Below are 24,721 nucleotides of genomic sequence, written 5' to 3'. Positions count from 1 at the left end.
TTTACTTGGCTTAACTTGTTTGCCACAACGCAGAGCCAGGATATGAGTCAAGCTGCACATGGTGCCTTGACACGTAACATGTACAAGACCAGTGCATAGACCAAGGCAGCAGCAGTACATCACACAGGGGTCTCAAGGCATTTAGTATTTGGACGTCCTTATGTTATTCTCATGTGTGGGCTTGTACATGTCCAAAGGTATTGAAGGTTTTCAAGGTATACGGTGCTTACAGGCTGATAACTAGTACAAATGCACAAGATCACTCTGTACACATCGTTCCTCGCAAATGCAATTAGGTAGTTTGTGTGGTTAACACTGCATGAATAACAACTGATGGGAAGGCACAGAAGAGTTTGGAGACAGTCCTGTGCCAACACAACGTGACAGACTTCAAAGGTGCGGCAAGCGGTAAAGGGAGGACGCACCAGCCTTGACAAGCATCTGTGCGAGCAGCTTGGAGACTATGCAGCCACGCTTGCGCATCTTGCTCTGCTTGCCATAGGGGAGGTAGGGGATCACACCCACAATCTTGCGCGCGCAGGATGTCTTGCAACAGTAGGCCATTATGAGCAGCTCCATGATGCTGTTGTTGACATCCCTGCAGGGGGAACAGATACGCAAACACCGGTGGAAACAATGCCAACCGAGGGGGCAACAACCACAGGGGCCTGCCTTGCTAGGACAACATCCACCGAGAGGCGAAACTGGAAAGGAACTCCGAAACACTGAGAAAATAAATGGCAATGAAAATTTGATAAGTGCTACAACCTGCTTAGATTTAGCCTACTCACTTCACAACCAGAGCAGCCAGGTGTGTCTACACATGCATATATTAGACTTTGCCAGATACATGGAAGTTTGGGAACAAACAGTTGCTCCTAGCTTTCCAGAAAAAATGACAGTACACAAGTGCTGCCTGCCTGCCTGCCTAAAACATTAGAGAGTGGGCATGGGGGCTTTGCTATGATGCAGATCACAAACCTGTTTCATCTCACTCTTTTGCAGCTGTCAACCCTTATCGTCAACGCCTTATCGGTGCTTCAGCGATGATTGCTGCTGCTTGTTCCAAGAGCCCGTACCTGATATCTGCCCCTGTACCGCTTTATATGGCAAATCCTTGTGGTTCCCCCCGGATCATCCGTTTCATCAGCACCGACATCAGCGACACCGCCCTACATAAATGCCTACAACCGTCTTCAGGATTTCAGTGGGCATGGGGGCTTTGCTACGATGCAGACTACAAACCCGTTTCACCTCTGCCTTTTGCAGGTTAGTTACAAGTCTTCTAAGCGTTCGAACGATGTTTTTCTCATTGTGCTCCCATGCCCACACCTGCTTTTCGACTATGCCTACGAGTGCTTCTCAGCACCTCGCCACTTCGGACACCCACCTGGGCGGCATCTGTAGATATGCCAGCCCACTTGCAGTAGTCAAAGTAAAATAGGTCTTGGGGCACTCATGCACATACAAGGCACATACTACTGATGCACAAAATGCGAACGGGCCATGACAAAGAGGGAATGACAGGCAACATTGTGCACATTACACACCATGCCTCTGTTATACCCTGTTTGCATTTTCGTACATTCTGTACATGCAACTGAATGCACAATTTTCATGGCTTTGCTTTTGATACCTTTACTAGATCACTTAGTTTCAGCAAAGGGTCACGTCTGGATATGCCTGCCTTCACTAAGTAGCCTAGTCCAACAAGCTGCCTGGCTGGATCTGAGGTGAGGCACAAAGTCCCTCACACCACCTGTGCGACTGTTTACCATACTGTCAAGCCCAGAGAACTGTAATATGACCAACAGAAAATCACGCGTCACACATGTGTTTGGCAAAGTGGAGAAAAATTTTAAAGAAAGACTCACTTGGACCCGGTCTGGATGATGTACACATCCCTACACCTCACGGACTCCCCAATGTCGACAAGAGTTTCTGAAAAGTGTGCAAAGATATAAGTGTTATAAGGTGTTAAACGATACACCCAAGTCCAGTGTGGGTTTTACCAGCAACCAGTGTTGTCGTCACTGTGCAGTTTCAGTGATCACACACATCTGCTTGGAAATAACTGGAAGTAGCCAAAATATTGTAAGAAAAAAAATGATACCAAGCCAGGATGGAATTTGCAGATTCTCAAGGCTCTCTCAAGAGGAGACTAATGCGTGTGCACAAAAAAAAAAAGAATAATGAATAATAATACTACATACATGTGTTTGGACAGTACCTCAAGTGATGGTGTCCTGCAGTGCGGCCCACTTTGCCTAAGGCTTTGTCCCAACATTCCATGAGGCTGGTTAACAGAAGTGCACTCTAAGAGGGACTGTGCTAGAGGAGGACAGCTTACTCCCTTCTTACTCCGTTATAGGTGTACTAGTGTTTACAGAGTGCTGCAAGAGTAAGCACACTACGACCACGATGGGAGCCCGAATAACGAGTGTCGCTAGGCTTTACCTAGACCGAAAATACGGCTCCCGATTTCAATGCACCAGGTTCTGAAGTGCAACATGGGTCCACTGTTGCCTGCCACTCAATGCCTTGTTTCCTGAGGAGGACAACAGGGTTACCTAAAGCCATAAGCAGCAGTGTGGCAGGACAAGCGAATGGTTGTGGTACCAGCCACAATGAATGAAGCAAGAAAACTTGCGGGACGCTCCAGCTCTGCCTTTAAGAATAGAACGCAATAGTGCTTTCAGGTCCCTTTCACATCACCTGCTCAATTACACTTTTCCCAATTTGCATACTTATAATTACTCATGTACGCATCAATACTGTCTATAAGACACTTGCCAAGTCAAAGACCAGAAGGCATTCACTAGCTCTACCTTTATGCAGCTTGAATCAATCAGCCTTCGTGGCCTGCAGGTAGCGTGCCCGTCTCACAATTTGAAAGTATTGTGTTTGATTTTCACCAAAACCCAAATTAACCAAATTTTATTTTTAGCTCAATTTTATTAACCCTTTGCTTCCATCGAGATTTCTAGCTCACAGCCAACGATGATGCCGCTCGATTTTCTGCGACACGGGTCCCTTAACGCTGCTGCGTTTAAATGCCTCCCATAATATGGCAACAACACATGCTGCCGCAGCCTAGCACAATGCGCTTGGTGCCGACACAAGCCACACGCTTCCAATCCTGTGTTGACCTTCTCCCAAAAATCCTTCCACCAATTTGTCCAAACAGAGAGGATCCTATCTAGCACACTATGAAAGTCACACCTTCCTTTGCAACTTGAATGTGCTCAGCGCAGACAAAACGGATAAAGAAGTATGGCAAGACACAATGGGATGCAAGGCATTCCATTCTGTCATCCACTCTGTCCACACTAAGCAAGCACACTTAAGTTGCAAAGCAATGCAATATGAACTAGCCCTGCTTCTCGCACTGCTGACTGTTAGCTGCTTCAAGCACTGAAGCTACATGCTTGTGCACTGAGTGGCTCAGAGACACACTCGGCAACTCCAGCGTTTTTTGTCTCTTCTACTTTTACTGAAACTGCCATGGTATGTTCTCCAGTTTTCTTGTCCTTTGTGCCAAATTTCGCAGTGGGGCAGTGTTTTGTTGCAGCGCAAACTAATTTTAAAATGTTCTATTTCATGGCCTCAATCGACGATTTCTACAGGCAACCTTGCTGGACACATGGCCATTGATGGTTTGCACTTGCTGAAGGACAAGATTTAGAGCTCGCTTTGCTCATTTCAGACAAGTAACGACTGAAGCTCTCATTTATAGTCACCGGTTCAGCCAATCAACATGCGTACAATAAGTTTTTTGGCAATATCCGCGACGTTATAGGACGGCCTGTTCTGACATCATTTGGTTGAAACACACTTTCGGGTTTTGGTTTTTTTGGTTTTTAATATTTGCAAATACTTCTACTTGGTATTTTGAAAAACGGGTTTTTTTACTGGAGCAAGGGGCTTTAAGGAATACGATATGATTATCAACTCAAAATGTTCAAAAAGTTCCGGAAGAGCTCTGAAAAAGATTTCCTCGGCACTCTAGACAACAAGATGCATGCACAGTTCATGCCTTCACTGCACACCGCAAGAATCAGCACAAGAGGCCAGTGCTACCACCACCACCTAGGCATGCAGTACACACAACAGTGCCAGCACACGATCACCTCCAGCGACAAGACAGCACTCTCTTTATGCAGGAAAAGTCAGACCTACCCTGCTGCAGAGGGAGGGAAAAGGAAATCCAGCAACATGGCAAGCCATCGCACCAAGTGGGGAAGAAATAGGAACAAGCGGCACAGCACGAACTTTGCCAATGTCTTTTCAGTGAACAGGTCACGCATGCTTGGATAAAAAGTGAAACACCAAATGGCACTGTAGCTGCTGCTTAATCAGCATGCGAGACAGTTCTCTCGAATATGCCTTGGTCCCACTAGCTTCACTCTCTAACCCCTGGCATGCCACCTATGACAGAGAGTAAAGACACCAATAATTTTCATTTCTGCTCGCAGGAACAGCCAACATACTTAAAGAAATAGCCTTTACCAACATAGTAATCAAACAAAGGTCCAAGTGTCAGCTGCCACAGATGTAGGACACCTGCTGAAATGAAATGTCATGGACTAGAAGACTCCAAGTGGGCAGTGGTGTGGGATGGCACGCTTGTGCTAAGCCCACAGCCAATAAATAAATTGTATCACTACCATCTGTGATGACATGCCACGACTTTCCACCACGTAACAATACAGGTCTGTTCGATTTAGCTGCACTTGCTGCACCAGTTCTGTAAAGTTCTGCCGTGCTGTCGTCAATTTGCAGTGCCATTTCAGGAGCTTCCAAGTGCAGCCTGATACTGGCTGCATCCGAAACGAATGGTTGAACGCAGGCCTGGTAATTTGTTGCCTTGGCGTCATCACCAAAATGCAGCCAGCTGCGTGCTGCCCACAATGGCCTCTAAACATGAAAGCATTCTCAAACAGCAAATTGCAATGAAGATCTGCTATGAACCAGCCCCAGAAAATCGCTGTTTTCCTGCAAAAAGTGGCTGTATGCACATACACGATTTACGAATATGCAATGAAATGCTGCCTCCGTGGCTCGACTTCGCCACTCAGGTCTTCAAGAGTTCTATACTCCATTCCATACACTGCAGAGGCTGCGGAAGTAGCGCCCCACACAACCATTTTGCTCCCATACATGTCAGTCGTTCTTCTTAATACCTGGGTCATTGTTTGGATGAAAACAAAGACCGATATAAAATGAAGTGCTAGCAATGGGAATCACGAATTAAGCTGTGAGCTGCTCAGTGTTCGGCCCCTCCGGCTATAATTTTCACTGAGAGTGAACTACTTTTTAGGCACGGATGGAGTCAGCGCGATTCGCCCTACCAGCTGTTTATCATTCCCCACATGTCATTCTTAGTTCTCAAAGTCTCGATGACTAAAAGGACGAAAATGTGGGAAGAGGTAAAATGAACTGCAGAAGGTTGTCAGTCACGATACTTGAGATCTGCTGCAACAAAATAAGCCTATGCTCACTTTGGTTGTATTTTGAACTACTTTTTGGGCGTGGACTTAGCCTGCGCAGACAGGCGCGCTAGCTTAGGCAGCGTTAATTGCTACGTACTGAACACAGTATATGCAGTCACTAGTGCAAGATGAATGTGAGAGTGCTGCACTCCTTTAACTAGTGCTGCAAGCACACCCAAAGTGAATAGACGTTATAGTCACACAAAAGCTAACCCTAATGGCAGAACAGCCTAAATTTTGGTGGTCATAATGCTAAATTAGCCGCTGATGAAGAAGTCTTGAATTTTCCTCCCGATTTACTGTACACACCCATGTATTTACAAGCAGTTCCATTGTCCTTAAAGTTCAGTAACCATAAAGATTAGCTCAGATTTAACTATGCCACAATCACACCTTTCTTAATGAGTCCATCAGACCAATACATTTCTGCGATGGACGTACTGTCAGTTACAAAATCCTGGAAGTTGATCGTTCGGCACTGCAGGGTTGAAAACAGGCAATGGTTTCGTAAATGCCACAAGGAACAGGCAGGCTGACTGCCACAGCAACACTCGCTCCCTGTGGATCACTCCCCCAGCGTCACTGAACGAGCTACCTCCGCAAACGAATGGTAGCTGCACTTTCTGCTTGCCCCCACTATGGCCAGTGTGATGCACTGAAGGCACACCCAGTGCCCCAGTCTGGCTACCCTGATGCATTTGGCTCCTCCTCAGGCGAAATAAGTTGCACTCAAATATTGCCTCAAAAACAGCCAGTGACTCTGTCAAAGACGCCGCCGCAAACAGCCTCCCTGAGCCACTTCCTTGCACTTGCTGGGCATAGCTAAGAGGAGGCCTGCCACAGCACTCCAGTGCACTAGGCATGCGCATTGCACCAAAGCAAACTCCACTGGCTGCAAAACGTTAACTGAACTAAGGTGTTAATGTGGGTGGGACAGGCAACAGTGAACAGGACACAGTAGTCTGGAAATGGCTGCGGATGTTTCCTATTTCATTTAATGCCCCGACTTCTCCTTTGTCCTGCTTACCCTGTTCCGCTCACACAGGTACTTCTGCATCACATCCTCTTTCACCTGTGAAGCAGGCAGAACAAATGGTGCCTGGGCCTAATACAGGGCTCTGTTCTAAGCTTTCACTGCTTCTGTTCTGGTGGGCATGCATTGTGAATAGGGATGGGCAGTGCTCTCGCAACGCACACATTTTCCAATGAAACTCTCCAGGTTCGCGAGGGCCCATGCACAAAATTCTTGGTAATGAAAAAAATGCAGTACTGATACCAATAGGTAGACAGAAAAGGCTCCCAATACAGCTGTGTGCAAGATGGCTCAGACATAACAAGTGCTGCGACAGCGTTGCCTGCAGGCGACAATGCCCACAAACTAGATATCCTTTGAGAAAGAAAGATTCTCCAGGTGCTTATGAGGTGTCATTGACCTTGGCATGCAACGGCCTAATAACTAACTGCCCTTGGAATGTATTATGCAACAGCAAAGATGATTTCATGCAAGGTGAACAACTTGAGGTGATTGAAGTATGTGCTTCTGTGCAATAGACTCTTACGGCACTGCAGCAGATGAGGCAAAGAGTGGTACCTCTCCCATTTTTGCTTTGCAGTGCGCCCTCCCTGGTGTTCATCCTCCAAAATTTCCAGCACTGAGCACGCCTGCCACAGCTACAGCTATAAGCAAACCTATTAACGCAACAAGGCATTATATGTGCATGCAATATCGGGTATGCACACCTGTTCTCAAATTTATCCTGCACGTGAACCAGAGATGTCCTACAGCCTGTCCTTGATGGCTTGCATTGCTATCCTAAGCAATACTGATGCCATCATTTGAGTCTTACAGGACTCAATGCGATCTGTTTACAGGACTTACAGGACTTAATGCGATACCAGGCTCATTTTACTCTCTCGCTACCTTGCTATGATTTCTGTGTTTTCAATTCACCACTTAAAGCAGTGCACAGTCTTTCTTCTTTCTTTTCCAAGCAATGAAATTTATATTTTGTCAAAATCCGTTACAGTATGCAAAGGTACCCTTCTCTCCCCTTTTTCCCAATCTAACTGGTCTCTGCCAACGTCAAAAACTTACTCTTGGCAGCCTCCATCAAGCTGCGTACAATTGGCATCATCACACGCTTTAAAAAGTCTCTTCTAACTATACACAAAAAGATCGCATAGCTACTTCATTTCCCAGAAAGTTACCTTCGTCATCCTGTATAATCCAGTGCATTTCTTATTAATTTGCACCACATGCCTCCAGAGGGTTCCAGAACTTTCTAGGAGCCTGCTTATCTCTTCTTCAAATATCTGCCTTCCAATTATCAGTTGTACCCTTAATCTTTTCCTGGATGATATCTATCTGCACTCCTCTCATTTCTCTTCGATTTCTGGTAAGGGTCTATTTTCTTGTTTCGATTTCCGATGTGCCCTGGAACTGCTTGGCAGCTTGATACTGCATCTTTAATATCCACGTTCCACCAACATTTTGGCCTCTTTTTGCCTCTCCAACAGTTTGTTTAGCAATCATACATCCATGAGCTCTTTAAGCCTTTTCGTATACACTTCTATACTGCTTGTGACATGGTCATCAAATGATGGTCATTCATATACCGAATTCCGTGCTGCATTCCGTGCTGCTCTTGTGGTCCAGCTTCCCCCATAACCAAACATTACAATTAACCCGTTACGGTTGCTCCCAATACTATTTATTCCTTCCTCATCTATTCCCATCACATTCAGCCCTTCCATAAAAATCTCCCATCATTAAGCAGTAGTCTAAGGATGGATGGATGGATGGATGGATGGATACGGCTGAACCCTTTAAATCGGGCAGTGGCTCAAGCCACCTAGCCATGACTTATGAAATTTTACTCTTCTCTTGATTTTAGCCACCAATCAGATAACCTTCGCTTGGTTACTTCTACCCGCTTAAAATCTACTTTCCCTTCCCTGTCCTTAAACCCCAATGCCTTAGATAAATCAGCCCCGCTGCTTTCCACTGTAGGGTGAAGCCCTTTACAGAAAAGTATCAAGTGTTCAGCCGTTCCCTCCTCCTCTCCGCACGCAATGCACAACGTGTCTATCTCAAGGTACCTGACTCTATATGTCTTAATCCGCAAAACTCCCGTCCTGGCCTCAAACAACAAAGAGCTTCCCCTACAATTATCATAGATATTTTATTTGGCAATTTCCTACTGGGAACAAAAGCGCTACAAGCGACACAAAAAGGACACATACACACGGCACAAGCGCAAACAGCATTGCGCTTGTGCCGTGTATGTGTCCTTTTTGTGTCGCTTGTAGCGCTTTTGTTCCCAGTATGATCATTGCGCTTGTGCCGTGTGTATGTGTCCTTTTTGTGTCGCTTGTAGCGCTTTTGTTCCCAGTATGATCAACCAACTAGCCCCTGTAATAGCTTTGCTGGCAATTTCCTGCATGTTGCATGCCAGTGGCACCTGGTGGCTGGAAACGGAAGCACTGCCCCTTTGCCCTTTGCACATATTTTGGTGCCAATAAGACACTTGACGGATGTTTCCAAGAATATATGGACACTTGAAAGCATCCATGATGGCAATTAATATACTTCTGCTTTCCTGGAACACGATGGCATGGAAGAATTATGCACCCAAATGCTACCAGTGTGGTTTGACTCTGTAGCATAAACACTCTCTAGATGCACCAAGTAAATTCTTGGGTGCTATGGAGCCAACATTGTTTCTTGGTCAAAGCCGATTAGTCTGCACAGAAAAACGGACAAGAAGCTGACAGCAGAAGCGTCTACAGGAAGGAAGTGAAGGGGCAGCAGACAAAGAGACAAATGACTCTGGGCAGAGACAAGAGTGGATGTCTACGCAAAAGCCCATGATGTTTCACTCGCAGAACTCGGGCGCTTACCCACGCAGTTTGTGTGGTCGCCAACTGTGAAGAGATGGGGAAGAAGGAAAAGAGAAAACAAGAGGAACAAAAAAAGAACAAAAAAGAAGGCTTTAACAAAGTCCAAGCATAGCCAGTGAAAAATAAATGTTGCCTCTTCCCAATGCCAAAGACCAGAACACGTTTTCAGGATTCCTGCATTTGTTGCTTACCAAAAGAAAGTCACATTAAAAAATAATAAAAGAACAAAAAGTACAGAGCAACACATTTTACAGTTTAAATAAAAATAAAGAAAAACTGACTGTAAGCCTCCTGCTTGCTAAATATATAGAGGGTGTCCCAGCTAACTTTAGCGAGGGTTAAAAAATACGCCGAGGCACTATAAGACTACGCGACCAAATGCATGCTGCTGGCTATTGTATGGAGCATGTCATACTATATTTTGTATTGTGCTTAATTACATAATTAGCCTATATTAATTAACCAATTTCGCAAGCAACGGAGATAAGTGAAAAAGGTCAATTGAGTAAGTTGTAGAACGGTCTGCGAAACTTTTGTTTGAAAGTTTTCAACTCTCCATCCATTACGTATCAATCAATTTTTTTTTTTTTTTGCTGACAGCAAATGCCGCAAAATACAAAAACTACCACGTGACATGCTCGCTTGCGCGCCGCGACTGCGGTGCTCTCAAACGTTCTGGATAGGAACAGCCCTTTTAGCCCAGTGTGTTGCCCCTTAAAAGGCTACAGGGCAGCAATGCAGCAGCTGGCTATGCAAGTTACGCCAGCGGTATGCTTCCCTTTTGGCGCTTGATAGCGACAAGCAGACACAGTCCTTATCGCTTGCGATCTCGTAATCACACAGCCAGCACGTGCGTCGCAGTTCTGTCACCTTTTAAGCAGTAGCATGCCCGGCTAAATGAGCTGGTTGTTTGTTGGGCAGAACGTTTGAGAGCACTGCAGTCGCGGTGCGCAAGCGGGCATGTCACGTGGTATATTTTTGTACTTCGCGGGCATCTGCAGAGAGCAAAAAAAAGCCGATCTGTAATAGATGGAAAGCCAGACACTGTTCAGTAGGACGTTTCGCAGACCATTCAACAACTTTCTCATTGAAATTTTTTGCCTACCTTTGTTGCTTCCGAAGTTGGTTAATTAATTTTGACTAATTATGCAGTTAGGTCCAATACAAAAATACTGTGCGTTGCTCCATACAATAGCCAGTAACATGCATCGGATCGCGTCGTCTTAGAGTGCCACGGCATATTTTTATACCCTGGCTCAAGTTAGCTGGCACACCTTGTATATATGAGCAATTTTAATTGCTTTCAACAGAAAAGCAGCAGCATGAAAAGTGAAAATAGTGTACTTAAGGTGAGGAGCAGATGGGCGCTAGGTATTGATTTCCGCCACTGATGCTCTTGAATCGACCACTCACTGCGGCCCTTTCAAGGTCCTATTATCCCATCTGATGCCACACCCCTCTAATTACCTCGCGTCACAGGAAAACTGCCCAAAACTGCATAAAAGATGTTTTTGCTTCGGTGAGGATCAAGACTTGGCACTAACGGCTGCCCGTTAGACCAGTGAGCATGATTATTTTGCTCAGCCAAAAGCATCCTATTTTCAACAGTGAGTCAGCAGTATAGTAACTGCTTCACAATGGGTAAGCGTATTGTTCACAATGGGCTCAAAGAAAAGCATGGGACAATGAATGTTACATGTCTCCTCAAGACATCAGTCTTACTGTCAAAAGTCCAGTACATTTAAATCAGCTATGGTCGGAATGTATTGGAGTCAGCTTTGTAGCAGGAAAAAAGAATTTTTCTCTGAGCATCAGAAAAGGAAGTTAAAATGAAAAAAAAAATGTACAAGTACACATAAAAAAGCTACATCAAAATAAAAATAAGAGTGCGTTAAATAGTTTTGATTACACACACACGCACACAACACACACACACACCAGCACATTATGGGGCTCTCATCGTCATCATCAGCCTGACTATGCCCACTGCAGGACAAAGGCATCTCCCATAACACATGCTTATCTTGTGACACATGTACTTTTCTAGATTTCACAGTACCTGTTACCTGCTAATCATCATCAGCCTGACTGCACCCACGGCTGGGCAAAGGCCTCTCCCATGTCAATTAACTGTGTCCTTTGCCAGCCGCATCCACCCTATCCCCGCAAACTTCTTAATCTCATCCACCCACCCAACTTTCTGCCAGCTACTGCTGCGCTTCCCTTTCCTTGAAATTCACTCAGTTACCCTTAAGGACCATTGGTTATCTCCCTTTTATCCATTTAAACACCCCACGGGCACAAGGCCAAACTGTTGCTCACAAGATGTGGCATGTGATCGCAGCAGTGATGACCTGATAAGCATGGCGAGAACAGCACATGGGAGATTCTGGCGGGAGTGCTGCTGGGATGTGGGCATGCTGCCTGCAGCCACTACGAGCCGTCAGGATGGAAGACCGAAGATGGAAGAGCTGTCTCCAAAGATGGAATAGCTGTTTGGCATGAGTGGCTGCTGTGCAAGCAGTCTGGTTTCTGTACTGCTTCGAGCCCCCTTTATCTGTGCCACTTCGTCCCATTCACGCCTCAGTGTGCTTGTTTTGCCATACTCAGATGTTAGCGCCCGTATCTTAGTAGTCTGAGCATTGCGCTCTCGAGAGCCTAGACCGCATGCTCTGCTCTGCCGCTATGGTTCCTACTGTGCCCCTTTAAAAGCGTTTGTTTCGTCTGGAATAAACCAGTGTCTTAAGCTGACTGTGGGTGTGTAACTCATTGGGCAAAACCATGGCTTGCAGACCCCATTCCCTGGAAGGCAAATGCTTTATTCACTCCCCTTCCTTGCTTGTGAAACCTCGAACAAATACTTGGAGCACTCTGTCTTTCCAGCTTAAAAAGAGCCTCAAACACTTTTTACGAATGGTGCGAAATGCATTTGGGGTTGAAAAAAACTGTTTCATAGATCTTCAGAACCATCTTGAGGAGGAAATTTTATTGCATTTTGTTGAGATTAAGACTTTGAGAATTGAAATTTTTACAGATCGCTCCTTTTGCTTTCACATGATGTATTATGATATTTGTTATTCCGCTTTCCTATTTTTTTGAGCGAAAGCTACTTCCAGTCAAGGTGCTCGTAATTGGTCAGGCTGCTGATGCTGCATGCCTATGCTTCATCTGCTCCTTATTTTAAATTCTGTTTTGCTGTAGTTGCTACATGATGTTAAAGTGACACCTAAAAGTATCTGATGAATAACCGCTTCAAAACCCATACACTTAAATGTGTCACATGAGGAGGGTGTCAGGTCCAAGGCATCGAATAAAATGTAGGCAATGTCTTCAGCATGATTGTGTGTTCTCTGCTGTGTGTTTCGGGGTGCAATAATTAACCGAGATGTTCATGGCTACACATTCTAACCACTGGGTGAGTTCATTTACAATGTTAAAAAAATGTTGCAAGGGGCATTTACATCAACACTGCTTGGCTACTTTGAAAATTTAGATTTTTAAGCTGCATATAGCCCATAAATGAACTCACTCACTTGCATGAACTGTTTTTTTTTTTTATAGATAACACGTGCTTGGGCTTAGGCAAGCAGAACTTCATTTTTACAAGACTTATGCTGTGGTACACGAGACACCACTTCCAGGTCCTCTGATTCATGATTATTTACCATGACATATTGGATGTGGTTTGATAGGTAAGCTTCTATCCATGCTATTGCTTTCAAATTAGTACCGATGAGATTTAAGTTTTCAATTTTTTTAGAGGGTACGACACGGTCATAAGCCTTAGAAAAATCAATAAATATCCTGTCAATTACTTTCGTGTGTTATTTCCAATAATAGGTCATTGAAGACGAGCGTGAATTTCCGTCTGTTATAGTAATACTCAAGCCCATCCACGACACTTGTGTTGAAGAGTTCGCATGAAACCTTTACCCTCGTCTCTTCAGCAGCAGTCTGGTTGAGATAAGGGAAAGAAATCCGCCCTTTGGCATGCTCTCAGACACTCTGGGTCCTTGGTGTCTGCCATATAAAGCTTGTCATAATGGGCCCCAAATATTCCCTCACCTTCAGGACCTTTTCTGCTAGCAGACGATTTCAAACACATCTGATCAGATGTGCAGCATCTAAGAAGACAAACACTTTCCGGTTGTCATCAAGAAGGTGCACAAAGGAGATGCAGGCATTCCAAAGGTTGCACTAAGACTGAACTCTTTCCACATGCAATGGTTCGTCGCAACGTTGTCGCACGCGAATGCCTATACAAACACACCTTAATTTTCAAAACGGAATATTATCTTCTTTATGCGCTGGGCAAGGATGTTTCCTTAGGTTGGACGTTTGCTAGGGAAAAACGTGATTGGTCTCCAAACAAACGGAACATGAACACCAGTCCATGGTCAGCCAATTCTTCGCTTTGTGGTGCTTCCTGACCATAGCCTGAATATGTCATTGTTTTCCACTGAATTGCCATATTTTAGCAAACTTGAATCTTGTCAAATATGAGGATTCCGTGCCGTTACAAAGCATCTTTTGTGGTCATCTTTTTCTTCAATGAAATAAACAAATTAGGGTCAAACTCACATTTAGTCTCTACCACGCTCAAGTACCTTCTCACGGTTGGTACACATCGGAGTGGGAGTATCTCGTTATTCCCCTGTACCTTGTATGTTGAAGGAACATGGATGCGGAGAAGAAGGCAAAAGAGTGACCGCAAAGCAGTCTAATGCCGGTTCTTTTTAACAGTGGCCTCCATAACTGACGGAAGTTCTTAAATGAGAGTTCGCTGGGTTTCTGGCAAGTTGAGCTGGCCAAGTCTCACCTATACCCTCCAGGGCTCTGAACACATCTTGAAAAAAAACAGCACAGAAAGACGACGGATGTAGAAATAACAGACGCTACAGGCACTATGCTGCTCTTTTTTTACTTCTAGCTTTCGGATGCACTTAATCAGGCGGTTTCTTGAATTCTTGAGTGTATATCTGGCCCTCTTCATGGCAGCCATTTTGTCAGGGCTCCCAGAAACTCAGATTCACTTATATCGTCTGTGCTGTTCTCTCCCTGCAAGAAGCCTTTTTTTGATGAGTTTGAAGCGTATGCCACAAACGAGCACAGTGACTACAAGTCGCTTTGCTGCTTTTGACGCATGTAAAGCATTCCTTGTGCTGCCAGCTCTCGTCAACGTATGCTAGTTATATTGTTAGTTATATTGATTTTAATGGCGCAAAAGCAACTGAGGCTATGATGCGCCAAACACACGGTTAGAGCTTTTGTTAAAGGTTACGCTTTTTATATCTAAAGTTTGTATAAAACATTGGCTTCTCTGAGAAATTTAAAAATGCTGGAAAAATCAACCAGTGCTTGATCTCCTAAAAGTAACATGGGGTGTAGTGGGATGTATTCATTGTACAATGTTGTGAAATATTTTTTTCCTCAGTTGTTCCAGTTTTTTGCATACAATTAAAATGTGGTTTACCGTGAGTTCATCGCCACACATTTCGCAGAGAGGTTTGCCTTTTTTTGTCAGTAAGAAGTTGTGAGTAAGGTGTGTGTGTCCAATGCGTAGTCGACACAAAATAACTTCTATGAAACGCTCCTGATGTGTACATGATCTTCATTCTCCCAAAACAGGTTTTATAGAATGTAGTTTGTTGTTTGTTTGTTCGTCCCATGCAATCTGCCACTTATTCCTGAGTTTAATGTGCAGTAATTTAGAAAAATCCCCCTGTGGTATGTTAACTTGTTTTATATGGCCAATTCTAGATTGTGCTGCGCAAGCATCTGCTCTCTCATTACCTAAAATTCCAACATGGCTAGGGACCCAACAGAATATAATGTTATGTTTTTGCTTTGTAATTTTAACTATGTTATGTATGATTTTTCCTATTATGGGTTCAGCAGCGTTTGTAGAATGCAGCGCTTTTAGCATACTCAGTGAATCGGTGTAAATGATGCTATTTTTTATGTTTTGTTTTACTATTTGTTCTACAGCTACAAATATGGCATAACACTCCGCAGTAAATACCGATGCATACTGTGGCAATCGTATCATTTTTTCATTTGTTCCTTGAATTACTGCACTTCCGACATGACTTTCTGTTTTTGAGCCATCAGTGTAAAATTCAGTGTAGGTGTCATATTTTTTTTGTAGTGCAAAGAACTCTTGCAGTATGTGCTTGTGTGGTATTTTCTCTTTGTTTACGTGTGTCAGTGTGAAGTCACACACCGAAGGAAGGCTGTACCATGGTGGTAGATATTCATGTCTTTGTGCAATATTAGGTAGGGCGTCCAGCACTGCTAAGTCTTCACATTTATCTTCAAAGCGCATTATTAGTGGCCTGATAAAATGTGGTTTATTATTGAATAATCTCCTAGATGGGCACTTGGTAACAATGGGATAGCAGAGATGTTTAGGGAGAGAACGGATTTTTAGGATGTACGTGCATGTTAGTGTGACTCTTCTATCCTGTAGTGTGGGCTCATTAGCTTCAACGTAAAGACTCTTTACCGGGGATGTTCTATAAGCTCCAGTTGATAGGCGCAAACCAAGATTATGAACAGGGTCCAGTCGTTTCAAGTAGGATGCTCTTGCCGAACTATATACCACACACCCGTAGTCCAGCTTGGAGCGCACCAAAGAGCGATATATTTGCAATAGGCATGCTCTATCGGACCCCCACCGTTTTCGCGAGAGTACCTTTAATACATTGAGGGCTTGGGATGCTTTCTTTTTCAGGTTGTTAATGTGTGACAGAAATGTAAGTTTCTTGTCAAAAGTGACGCCTAAAAATTTATGTTCCTGTTTGACTGGCAGTGTGGTTTGATTCAAGCACAGATTGGGATCGACCTGTAGGCCTCGTCGTAATGAGAATAAAACAGCTACTGTTTTTTGAGGGGAGAACTTGAATCCATTTTTCTCTGCCCAAGCAGCCAGTTTATTTAGAGTGATTTGTATTTGTCTCTCGCAGGACAGTATGTTGGAAGAAGTGTATGCTATCTGTATGTCATTTACATAAACTGAATACATTACGGACTTAGGTATTACTTTGGCCAAAGAATTCATTTTTACTATAAAGAGTGTCGTACTTAAAATGCATCCCTGGGGTACGCCATTCTCTTGGGTGAATGTCGTTGATAGAGTTGCTCCCAGACGGACTCTGAATGTGCGGTTAGTCAGGAAGTCGTTCAAGCAGTTCAGCATCCTGCCGCGGATCCCTAGATCTGCTAGGTCATGGAGGATGCCGAACTTCCACGCGGTATCATATGCCTTCTCCAAATCGAAGAAGACACCGATACAGTGCTGTTTGTAAATAAACGCCTCCCTGATGGTGTTTTCTAGGCGGACAAGGTGATCAGTGGTCGAGCATGCTTTCTTAAATCCACATTGATGTAAATCTAAGAGTCGACGAGATTCAAGTGTGAAGGTCAGTCTAATGTTTACTATGCTTTCGAAAGATTTAGCGATGCAGCTGGTGAGGGCTATCGGTCTGTAATTGTTAGGACTTGTTGGTTGTTTTCCGGGTTTCAGAAAAGGTACTATTATTGCTTTCTTCCACTCCCCAGGTGTATTCCCAGTTGTCCATATTTTGTTAAAGAAGTTCAACAATGCCTGCACGGCAGCCTCAGAGAGATAGGCAAGCATGGTGTAATGCACATTATCTGGGCCTGGTGCTGTCTTTTTACCACAAGATAATACCCTAATCAATTCCTGGAGTGTGATGGATTGATTGTAGTCCTCGTGCATACCTGCTGCAAATGGAAGTTTTTGTTTTTCTGCTATTGCTTTGTACTTCTGGAACGTGTTTGTGTAATTGGACGAACTGGAAACTTCAGCAAAATGCTCACCTAGTATGTTGGCCTGTTTTTCTAATGTTTGTGTCCCGGGTGTAGTCAATAGAGGAAGTGTGAAAGGGGTATGGTCACTACTGAATCTTCTAACCTTTTCCCACATTTTTTTTGAGGTTATTGAGCTGTTTATAGAGGACACATATTTCTGCCACGAGGATTTCTCGGCATTTCTCCGAACGAATCGCGCTCTGGCCTTGGCCCTCTTAAAGGCAATCAAGTTCTCCACTGTGGGATACCGACGCAGAGAGCCCCAAGCTTTATTTTGTTGTTTTTTTGAAAATGTGCATTCTTGTGTCCACCATACTTTATGTTTTTTGTGCACGAGTCCTGTTGTTTGTGGTATGGCTAGTGTAGCGGCCGATATTATGCATGTAGTAAACCTTTCGTTAATTTCGTTGATGGTGAGGTCTTCACAAAATTCTTTTTCTAGTGTGGCACTTGCTGTAAAAAGTGACCAGTCGGCGAGGTGAAGTTTCCAGTGCCGTGGTCTTGTGGGGATGACTGCAGTAGACGATGAGAGGCTGATGATAATAGGTAGGTGATCACTTCCCCGGGGGGTCATTTAAAACATCCCATTTAAAATCGTTAAAAAGCGATGGTGATGCGAAAACTAAATCGAGAAAGCTCATTTCTGCCGAGCTTGGGCAACAATAAGTTGCTTTTCCTGTATTTAAAAGACAGATGTTATTTGAGAGGATAAAATCTTCGATTGTTTGCCCCCTAGAGTCGCAGCGCTCGCTTCCCCAAAAAGGGGAGTGAGCGTTAAAATCCCCAACTACCAGATATGGCTCTGGAAGTTCATCTATCAATTCTTCTAGATCATGGACTGTTAATGTAAAATGTGGAGGAATGTATACGGAACAGATTGTTAGTGTTTTATAGCTGACGATGCTGACTGCAACCGCCTCAAGTTTTGTATTGAGCTTGATTTCTCGAGCAGGGACGCCGCTTTGGACGACAATTGCGACGCCTCCTGAGAGTCGATTTGCCTGCTCGCGATCGCGTCTAAAAGTTTGATAATGTTTCAGGATATGTACATGTTGTGGACCAAGATTGGTCTCCTGAAGACATAAAACTATGGGTAACATTGACCCTAAAATATGTGTTATGTCACTATAATTCCGCATAAGTCCTCTGCAATTCCATTGAATTAAAAAAGCCATGCTTGTGTTTTTGAGAGAAAATGAAAGGAGATTTACTTATGTGGTGGGCCCGTTATGAGGGGCCTGTCTTTTTTCCGCTCAAGAGAGCTGTTCCGCCTCTGTAGTGGAGGCGGAGTGGGTGCTGTATCCATCACCTCAACCGAAGTGCTGGAGAACCACGGAGGGCCCGCGGTTGTGTTAGTTTCAGGCCTCTCCCGACGGGGGGAGGTCCTGCGGGATGCCGACCCATGGACCGGCGCTCCCTGCTTTGAGGGTGGCAGAGCAGCCTTCGCTGTCCCTGCCTGGGGCGTGGATGGCCCTGCCACTGGCTCTGTGAAAGCAGCCTCGGCAGGTGCCGTAGAGCTGTGTGGTGCTATGCCCCCGCGCACCACATCAGCGAAGTTGGGTTTTGCTGTGAAAGAGAATGTGTTCGTAAGCGCAAAACGCCTCCTTGCTTCTTTGAATGAAATGTTTTCTTTTGTCTTTATGGTAATTATTTCCTTTTCTTTTTTCCAGGACGGACATGCCCTGGAGTACGCTGCATGGTCTCCTTCGCAGTTTGCGCAGCGCAGTGCTGCGTCACATTCCTCAGAATGCTGGTCTTTCGAAGCGCATTTCGCGCAGGTTTTGCGGCCGCGGCAACTTTGTGAGCCGTGGCCAAACTTTTGACAGTTGAAACATCGGCGGGGATTGGGTATATAATGTCTGACGTTGACTTTCAAGTATCCAACTTCGATCGTTTCGAGCAAGGTACTGGTATTAAATGTGAGGACCATGTGTTTGGTATCTATTGTTATCCCTGCGGATCTTGATTCGGTGAACGTCGATTACATTCTGGTCGGTAAGCCCTTCAAGCATTTCAGCTTCTGTGATATGGATAAAGTCTGATTCCGAGATTACACCTCGGACTGTGTTTAGAGATCGGTGGGGGGTTACTGAGACAGAGATGTCCCCTATAGACGCAATGTTGGAAAGTTTTGAACACTGGATGCTGTCGCGCAGCTCAAGAAGTAAGTCGCCGCTGGACATTTTTGAGACCTTGTAGCCAGGGCCCAAGGTATCGGTTAAGCATTTTGACACAAGGAATGGGAATATTATTCTTGCCTGTATTCCGTCAATTTCACTGTGGATTACGTGGAACTTTGAAAATGTTTGTCTCTTTTTTGAGAAAAAATCAGCTGCTTCGTTCCGCCCCCTTTTTAGAGAGCGATCAGGTTTGGATAAGGGTGGAGCCATGAAAAAATTTAGTTTTTCGGTCATGGTGCCAGCCACCCACCACGGAGTCCAACAAGGGGACGGGACAGGAACTTGAAAGCAAGTTTTGCCCACGCCAGCTGTACACCTTAACTAAAACCAAATATGACTCAACTCAGGGTTAACCCTCGCCGCCAGGAAAACAGGAAAAACCAACAAGTGAGTAAGATAAAGGAGAGTTGTGAGACAGAGATAGGAAAGTGAAAGATGGAGAGGAGGATAGGAAAAGGCGACTTCCCCCCGGTCGGGTCAGGCCGGAGGTGCTGTCTGCAGGAAGCTGGGGCCAAAGTGGTGTGTTGCCTCCGCCAAGGGGCCTTAAGGGTCCAAACGCTCGGCATCGGCTCAACCACCAGGATCCCCTTTTCCCCGGACACGGCGATGCCACGCACGGCGAGGCGCGGGTGCTCGGGTCCGTGGTGATGCACAGTTCACCATTATCCCCTTGCAGGGATGTCCCTGCGAATGCTCGGGAACCCGCGGGGTGTCGCCACTCACCGTCGCGACGCCTGCAAGCTGCAGGCGCCCCCCTGCCTGCAGCACTTTCTGACACCTGGGGCACTTTCTGACACCATCCTTTTTACACAGGCATCTTTTGGTTCTCTGCTCGTGGGCCTTTTCCTCCTCTTCAAGGGCTTTGACAGGGAGCTGGGACAATTCGGAAAGATGACTGGAACTGCGTCCGATGAAAGAACCGCATGACACATCGTATTGCTGATGTAATCACTGTCGAAATGCTTTTTGCACACATGGTCAGTGAATTGGAGAACACGGTCGCTACGAGGAATAGCCATTCGCCATGCTTAAAAAGCTTTGTCTTTGGGATCACTGAAGAGCAGTACCTGCTTCTTGGAGGATACGCAGTTGCTATTGCAGGCAGGTACAAGGCACTTCTTGCCCATATTAGTGCATAATCATGAACTTGTTGCTGTAGCCAAATGCACAAAACATGGAAGATGAATCAGAGCACACATTTGCACTCTCAATTGAAGCAAATGAGCGAGATGGTCCAGCATATTGTAGCATGCCTGTTAGCTGAGCCGCCGATCACCCAATCATGAATTGCTATCAGCGGCATGATGTCGTGATGGAGCTCTTAATCTGCCAGACGAAGCAGCAATTTGCAAAAAGTGCCTCCGATGCATGCTCCAAGGCAGCGAGCACAGTGTCGCCAGCTAAATGAAGGCATCTAGGCAGTAGGCGGTATAAAAGTTTCCGCCTGCTCAGAATTAGGTTGCTAATTAATGAAAACAGGCACATCTCAAGGTTGGGTTCTTTAAATGCTGAGCAAAGCCTAAAATTTTCTGCATAAGTACCATGTGTATCCCCCAATATTGGCGAAAAGCATAGCCACCGGAACATGTGCTGCCCCTAGCGGTGGTGGTCACTTCCGGTCACACTGTGGCCGCTCTCTCTCGCCACAGCCTGGTCGTGCCATCAGAGCCCCTCTCTCTCTTCCACCCTGGTCTGTGCCAAAGAATGAATGAGACTGTACGTGTGTACCACATGTAGTGTGTCTATTGATGCAGATGCAGACCTAAATTCATTGGAACAATGTTTTTGAAGCAAGGTGAAGAAAAGACAGAATGGGAGATGATAAAAGCCTTTACTAAATGACTGAATGCATTAGCAGGCTGCCCATCACACTTACCGACATCGGATTTCTTTCCTTGAAGGTTTTCTTTGAGTTGAGGTTTGAGTGTAAGCATGCATTCCACATTTTTCCTACCATTTTAGTTTTACTTGTGCACAATCTTGTAACTTTTTTCAATGCTGTTTCTTTTTGCATTATTTTTGCCATGTTTTCTGGTGGTAATTATTTTCCACGCAGTTTCCCTTACTCCTGTAGCTGCTTTGTATTTCTTTGCGAGTCAGGTATAACAGAAGACTTTTTCAGCTTCACAAAAGGTGTACACATGAATTGCTGTTTACATTCCACACGCATATTTTCTTGTGCGAAATGGCTGTATGGTTCTTGTCCAAAAAGTGTCTTTTTTTAAAAGTGGATGTAGATGCAGGATTCATTCTGCAGTTCCCTTTTCTCTCTAATGTTTTCGTTCACTATTCTTCATAAAGTCAGTGAAGCTCAGCATTCAACACCATCGGCTTCACCGTGATAAGGTTTAATTGTACTAGGTCTAACCTAGCCCTCCTGTGCAGCCACTAAACCTCATACCTCAATGCATCTCACTTATCAAGAACAAGCCTATGGAGATTTCAGCGCAGTGCCATTATTGCTTTTAAAAACAATGGACTGCTAGTTGGGACAGAAACTGGAACTGATGTTGAAAACCAACTCCTAATGCACTTCCCAGTCTCTGCCTGCCATGCATAGGGCATCCAGTAAGCCCCCCACCAAGGTGAGGCTATGTTAGGCCCCACGATCCGACCCAAGCCAGGCCATTTAGAAGCTGAGTTGTTCTACCTGCCAGATAGGAAAGTATTGAGATAGGGGTTCTTGCTGCACTCACAGGATTTTGGGCAACTTGTTTTCATACACTGGGAAACGTGTGCACAGGCAAGAGAAGCTGCAGGTACACCTGCAACTTACCATACAGCCTCAACAAACAAGAACGACCAATGAAGGCCCCTGTGATGCTACAAAGCCCACACATTTCCCTAATTATAGAAAAGACCCTACTTCAATGTGAATGGCCTGACTGCAAAGCTCTAAATATCTAGCCTCTTTTAGCTCCCACTTGGTAGAAAGGCACAGAACATAGGAGACTCAATTATAATTGTGAGCATTTCCAGCAGTCAATCTGAAAACATCCTGCGAGAAGGCCTGTTTTAAATGGGGTGTTGCTTGGATAATGGGAAAGGGAAGACATGGCTACTGCTGAAAATGGGTGGAAGGATGAAAGCCGTGCAACTAAACACAGCTGAGAAACTTCTCAAGACCACAATGCTCTACGATGCTGTGGAACATTCCCGTGCATGCCTACAACACAGCATGCTTCCACGGTCAACTAACTTTGGTGCTTCCGAGCATGCCAGTGCCTGCTTTGGTTGGAAGAGGGTGGGCTTACCTCGGTTGGCCGAGTGGACGACGGTGCAGTTTCCGACCCGGATTCCCAGGCGGCTGGGAAAGAGATGGGGAGGAAGAACAGAGTTTCAGTGAAATGCATTTTTATGCTACCACTAATGGTGGGCTCGCAAACAAATGCCATGACACCTGCAGTAATGTTTTCACAGTGGAGCGGTTAAGGCCACATTTCCCAGCTATGCAGAGTCATCGGTTGCGTCGTAACACAAGGGAGTGGGAGGAAGAAATGGGTAAATGGGGAAACAGGCACCCTGAGCCATGCTGATTGGTAAGAACACCCTTGCCATATGTCACGCCAGGTGCCCACCTTATATGGGTCGACGAGTGACTTGCATCACTAACCTGTACAATGTTCCAAAGTTTTACTGTACAATGTTCCAGCTGCTGCTCTCAATTTCACAGATGGTATACATATCCCTCGCTTGTGATGGCGCAAGGTTACCACCGCAAATGGCGCTTTCTTTTTGCAGAATTTTAAATGTTTATTGCAAATAAAATTTATTTCCCGTAACATTTTAGGCAAGATTCGTAAAATCGTAAGATATTCAATATTTGTACATCTTACGGAAAAATCAGAAGAGTTGGCAGGTATGCTATCCTTCCTCTATGTGCGCACAGTAGTGCGAATTACCCGCCGCGGTGGTTCAGTGGTTAGGACGCTCAGCTACTCATCCGGAGTACCCGGGTTCGAACCCGACAGCGGTGGCCGCATTTCGATGGAGGCGAAATGCTAAGGCACCCGTGTGCTGTGTGATGTCAGTGCATGTTAAAATCCCCAGGTGGTTGAAATTATTCCTGAGCCCTCCACTACGGCACCTCTTTCTTCCTTTCTTCTCTTAGTCCCTCCTTTATCCCTTCTTACAGCCCAGTTCAGGTGTCCCTGATATGTGTGACAGATACTGCGCCATTTCCCCAAAAACCAATTTTCCTTTTCATAAACTGGCTGCTAAATTCTACCAAAAGCCAGCCCACCAGCGCCGTAGGTTGCCAACTGCAGAAACCATAGAAAGCTGGCGGCTTTTCACTTCATCCACCACAGACGCCCGAAGCTTGCTGGGAAGACAGCAAACTGGATTGACATCTAGTGGCTTGCTGACTATGCTACAGATTCGATTTTTTTGGTTGCGCAGTTTCATTTTCACCACTCTAAATTTGCTGATGTTTTGTGTGCGTTGTGGTTGCGTACTGCAGCTACGCACGCAATTCATTTGAGATCCGAAGCATCCGAAGGCGCTTGACTCAAAGGGATCTGAGAACAGTGGCTGGTGCCTGCTAGGCCTCGACCCCTCACTGGTAGCCATTTATGCAGCAAAGCTGGGTTTTACTCAGTGGGAACCTCAGCTACCTGTGCATTGAAATCTTAAAGAAGGAAGCAAGTTCTTTTTTTTTTGTGAACTGAGAATGCAACAGTCCGCTGCTTTGACTACTCTGCAGATTTCTTGTAGGAGTCTCGGAGAAACTTTAAAACATCAAAATTAAGTACTTCGACAGGCGCAACTTATGTTAACCGTACTCACCAAGGACTGCATACGATTCATTTCGAAGACTGGCGGTGGCCGCGCATTGCATGCAGGAACAACTTCCACTTCATGAATTAATTCAAGCAAATACTCGCATGTCGCACTTCTCAGCATGAACACGGCCGTCACTTACTTGTGGTAGGAGAGGTTTGGCTTCCTAATTCGTTTCTCTTGGCAGAATTTGTAAATGCAGCGCCAGGACAAGCCAAGAGCCGGCACTTGTGCGTGCAAACTAGTTTCTCATAGAAAAGTGGGGGATCTAGCAAGTTTCTCGCGGCATGAACATACCCTATGCACGGATATAGGGTGCGTCCTGCAATAGCAGGCTCTATTAATGAAACATTTCTATTTTTCACAATGTGAAAAAAGAAGCTTCTAAAGTGTAGTATTTTAAGAATTAACAACTTTTTTGCAAGAATATTTGCTCTAAAAATCGTGTCTGTCAAACGTAAAAAAATTATTTACCACGGTTGGCTATGTTTGGCGGCATGAAGAGAAAGCCCTCTCTCGTCATGGGCAAATTCG

General features: G+C 45.0%; 1 protein-coding gene across 2 annotated transcripts in view; it reads right to left on the bottom strand.

Moving 5' to 3' along the window:
* LOC144102093 (phosphoribosyl pyrophosphate synthase-associated protein 2) overlaps positions 1-24,721 on the bottom strand; it is a 65,616-nt gene that overhangs the window by 29,497 nt on the left and 11,398 nt on the right. Inside the window, exons 2-5 of one of the 2 annotated variants that reach the window (XM_077635376.1) lie at positions 22,660-22,712; positions 9,393-9,416; positions 1,875-1,941; positions 426-598 (exon numbers count right to left, since the gene is read on the bottom strand). In XM_077635376.1, the coding sequence (XP_077491502.1) occupies positions 426-598; positions 1,875-1,941; positions 9,393-9,416; positions 22,660-22,712 (317 nt within the window). The remainder of the gene's footprint in view (positions 1-425; positions 599-1,874; positions 1,942-9,392; positions 9,417-22,659; positions 22,713-24,721) is intronic. The other variant, XM_077635377.1, reaches the window with a different exon arrangement.

This window comes from Amblyomma americanum, chromosome 8, assembly GCF_052857255.1.
Source record: "Amblyomma americanum isolate KBUSLIRL-KWMA chromosome 8, ASM5285725v1, whole genome shotgun sequence".
NCBI lineage: Eukaryota > Metazoa > Arthropoda > Arachnida > Ixodida > Ixodidae > Amblyomma > Amblyomma americanum.
The sequence above is the reverse complement of the archived record's forward strand: the minus strand, read 5'-3'. Positions and strand labels throughout refer to the sequence as shown.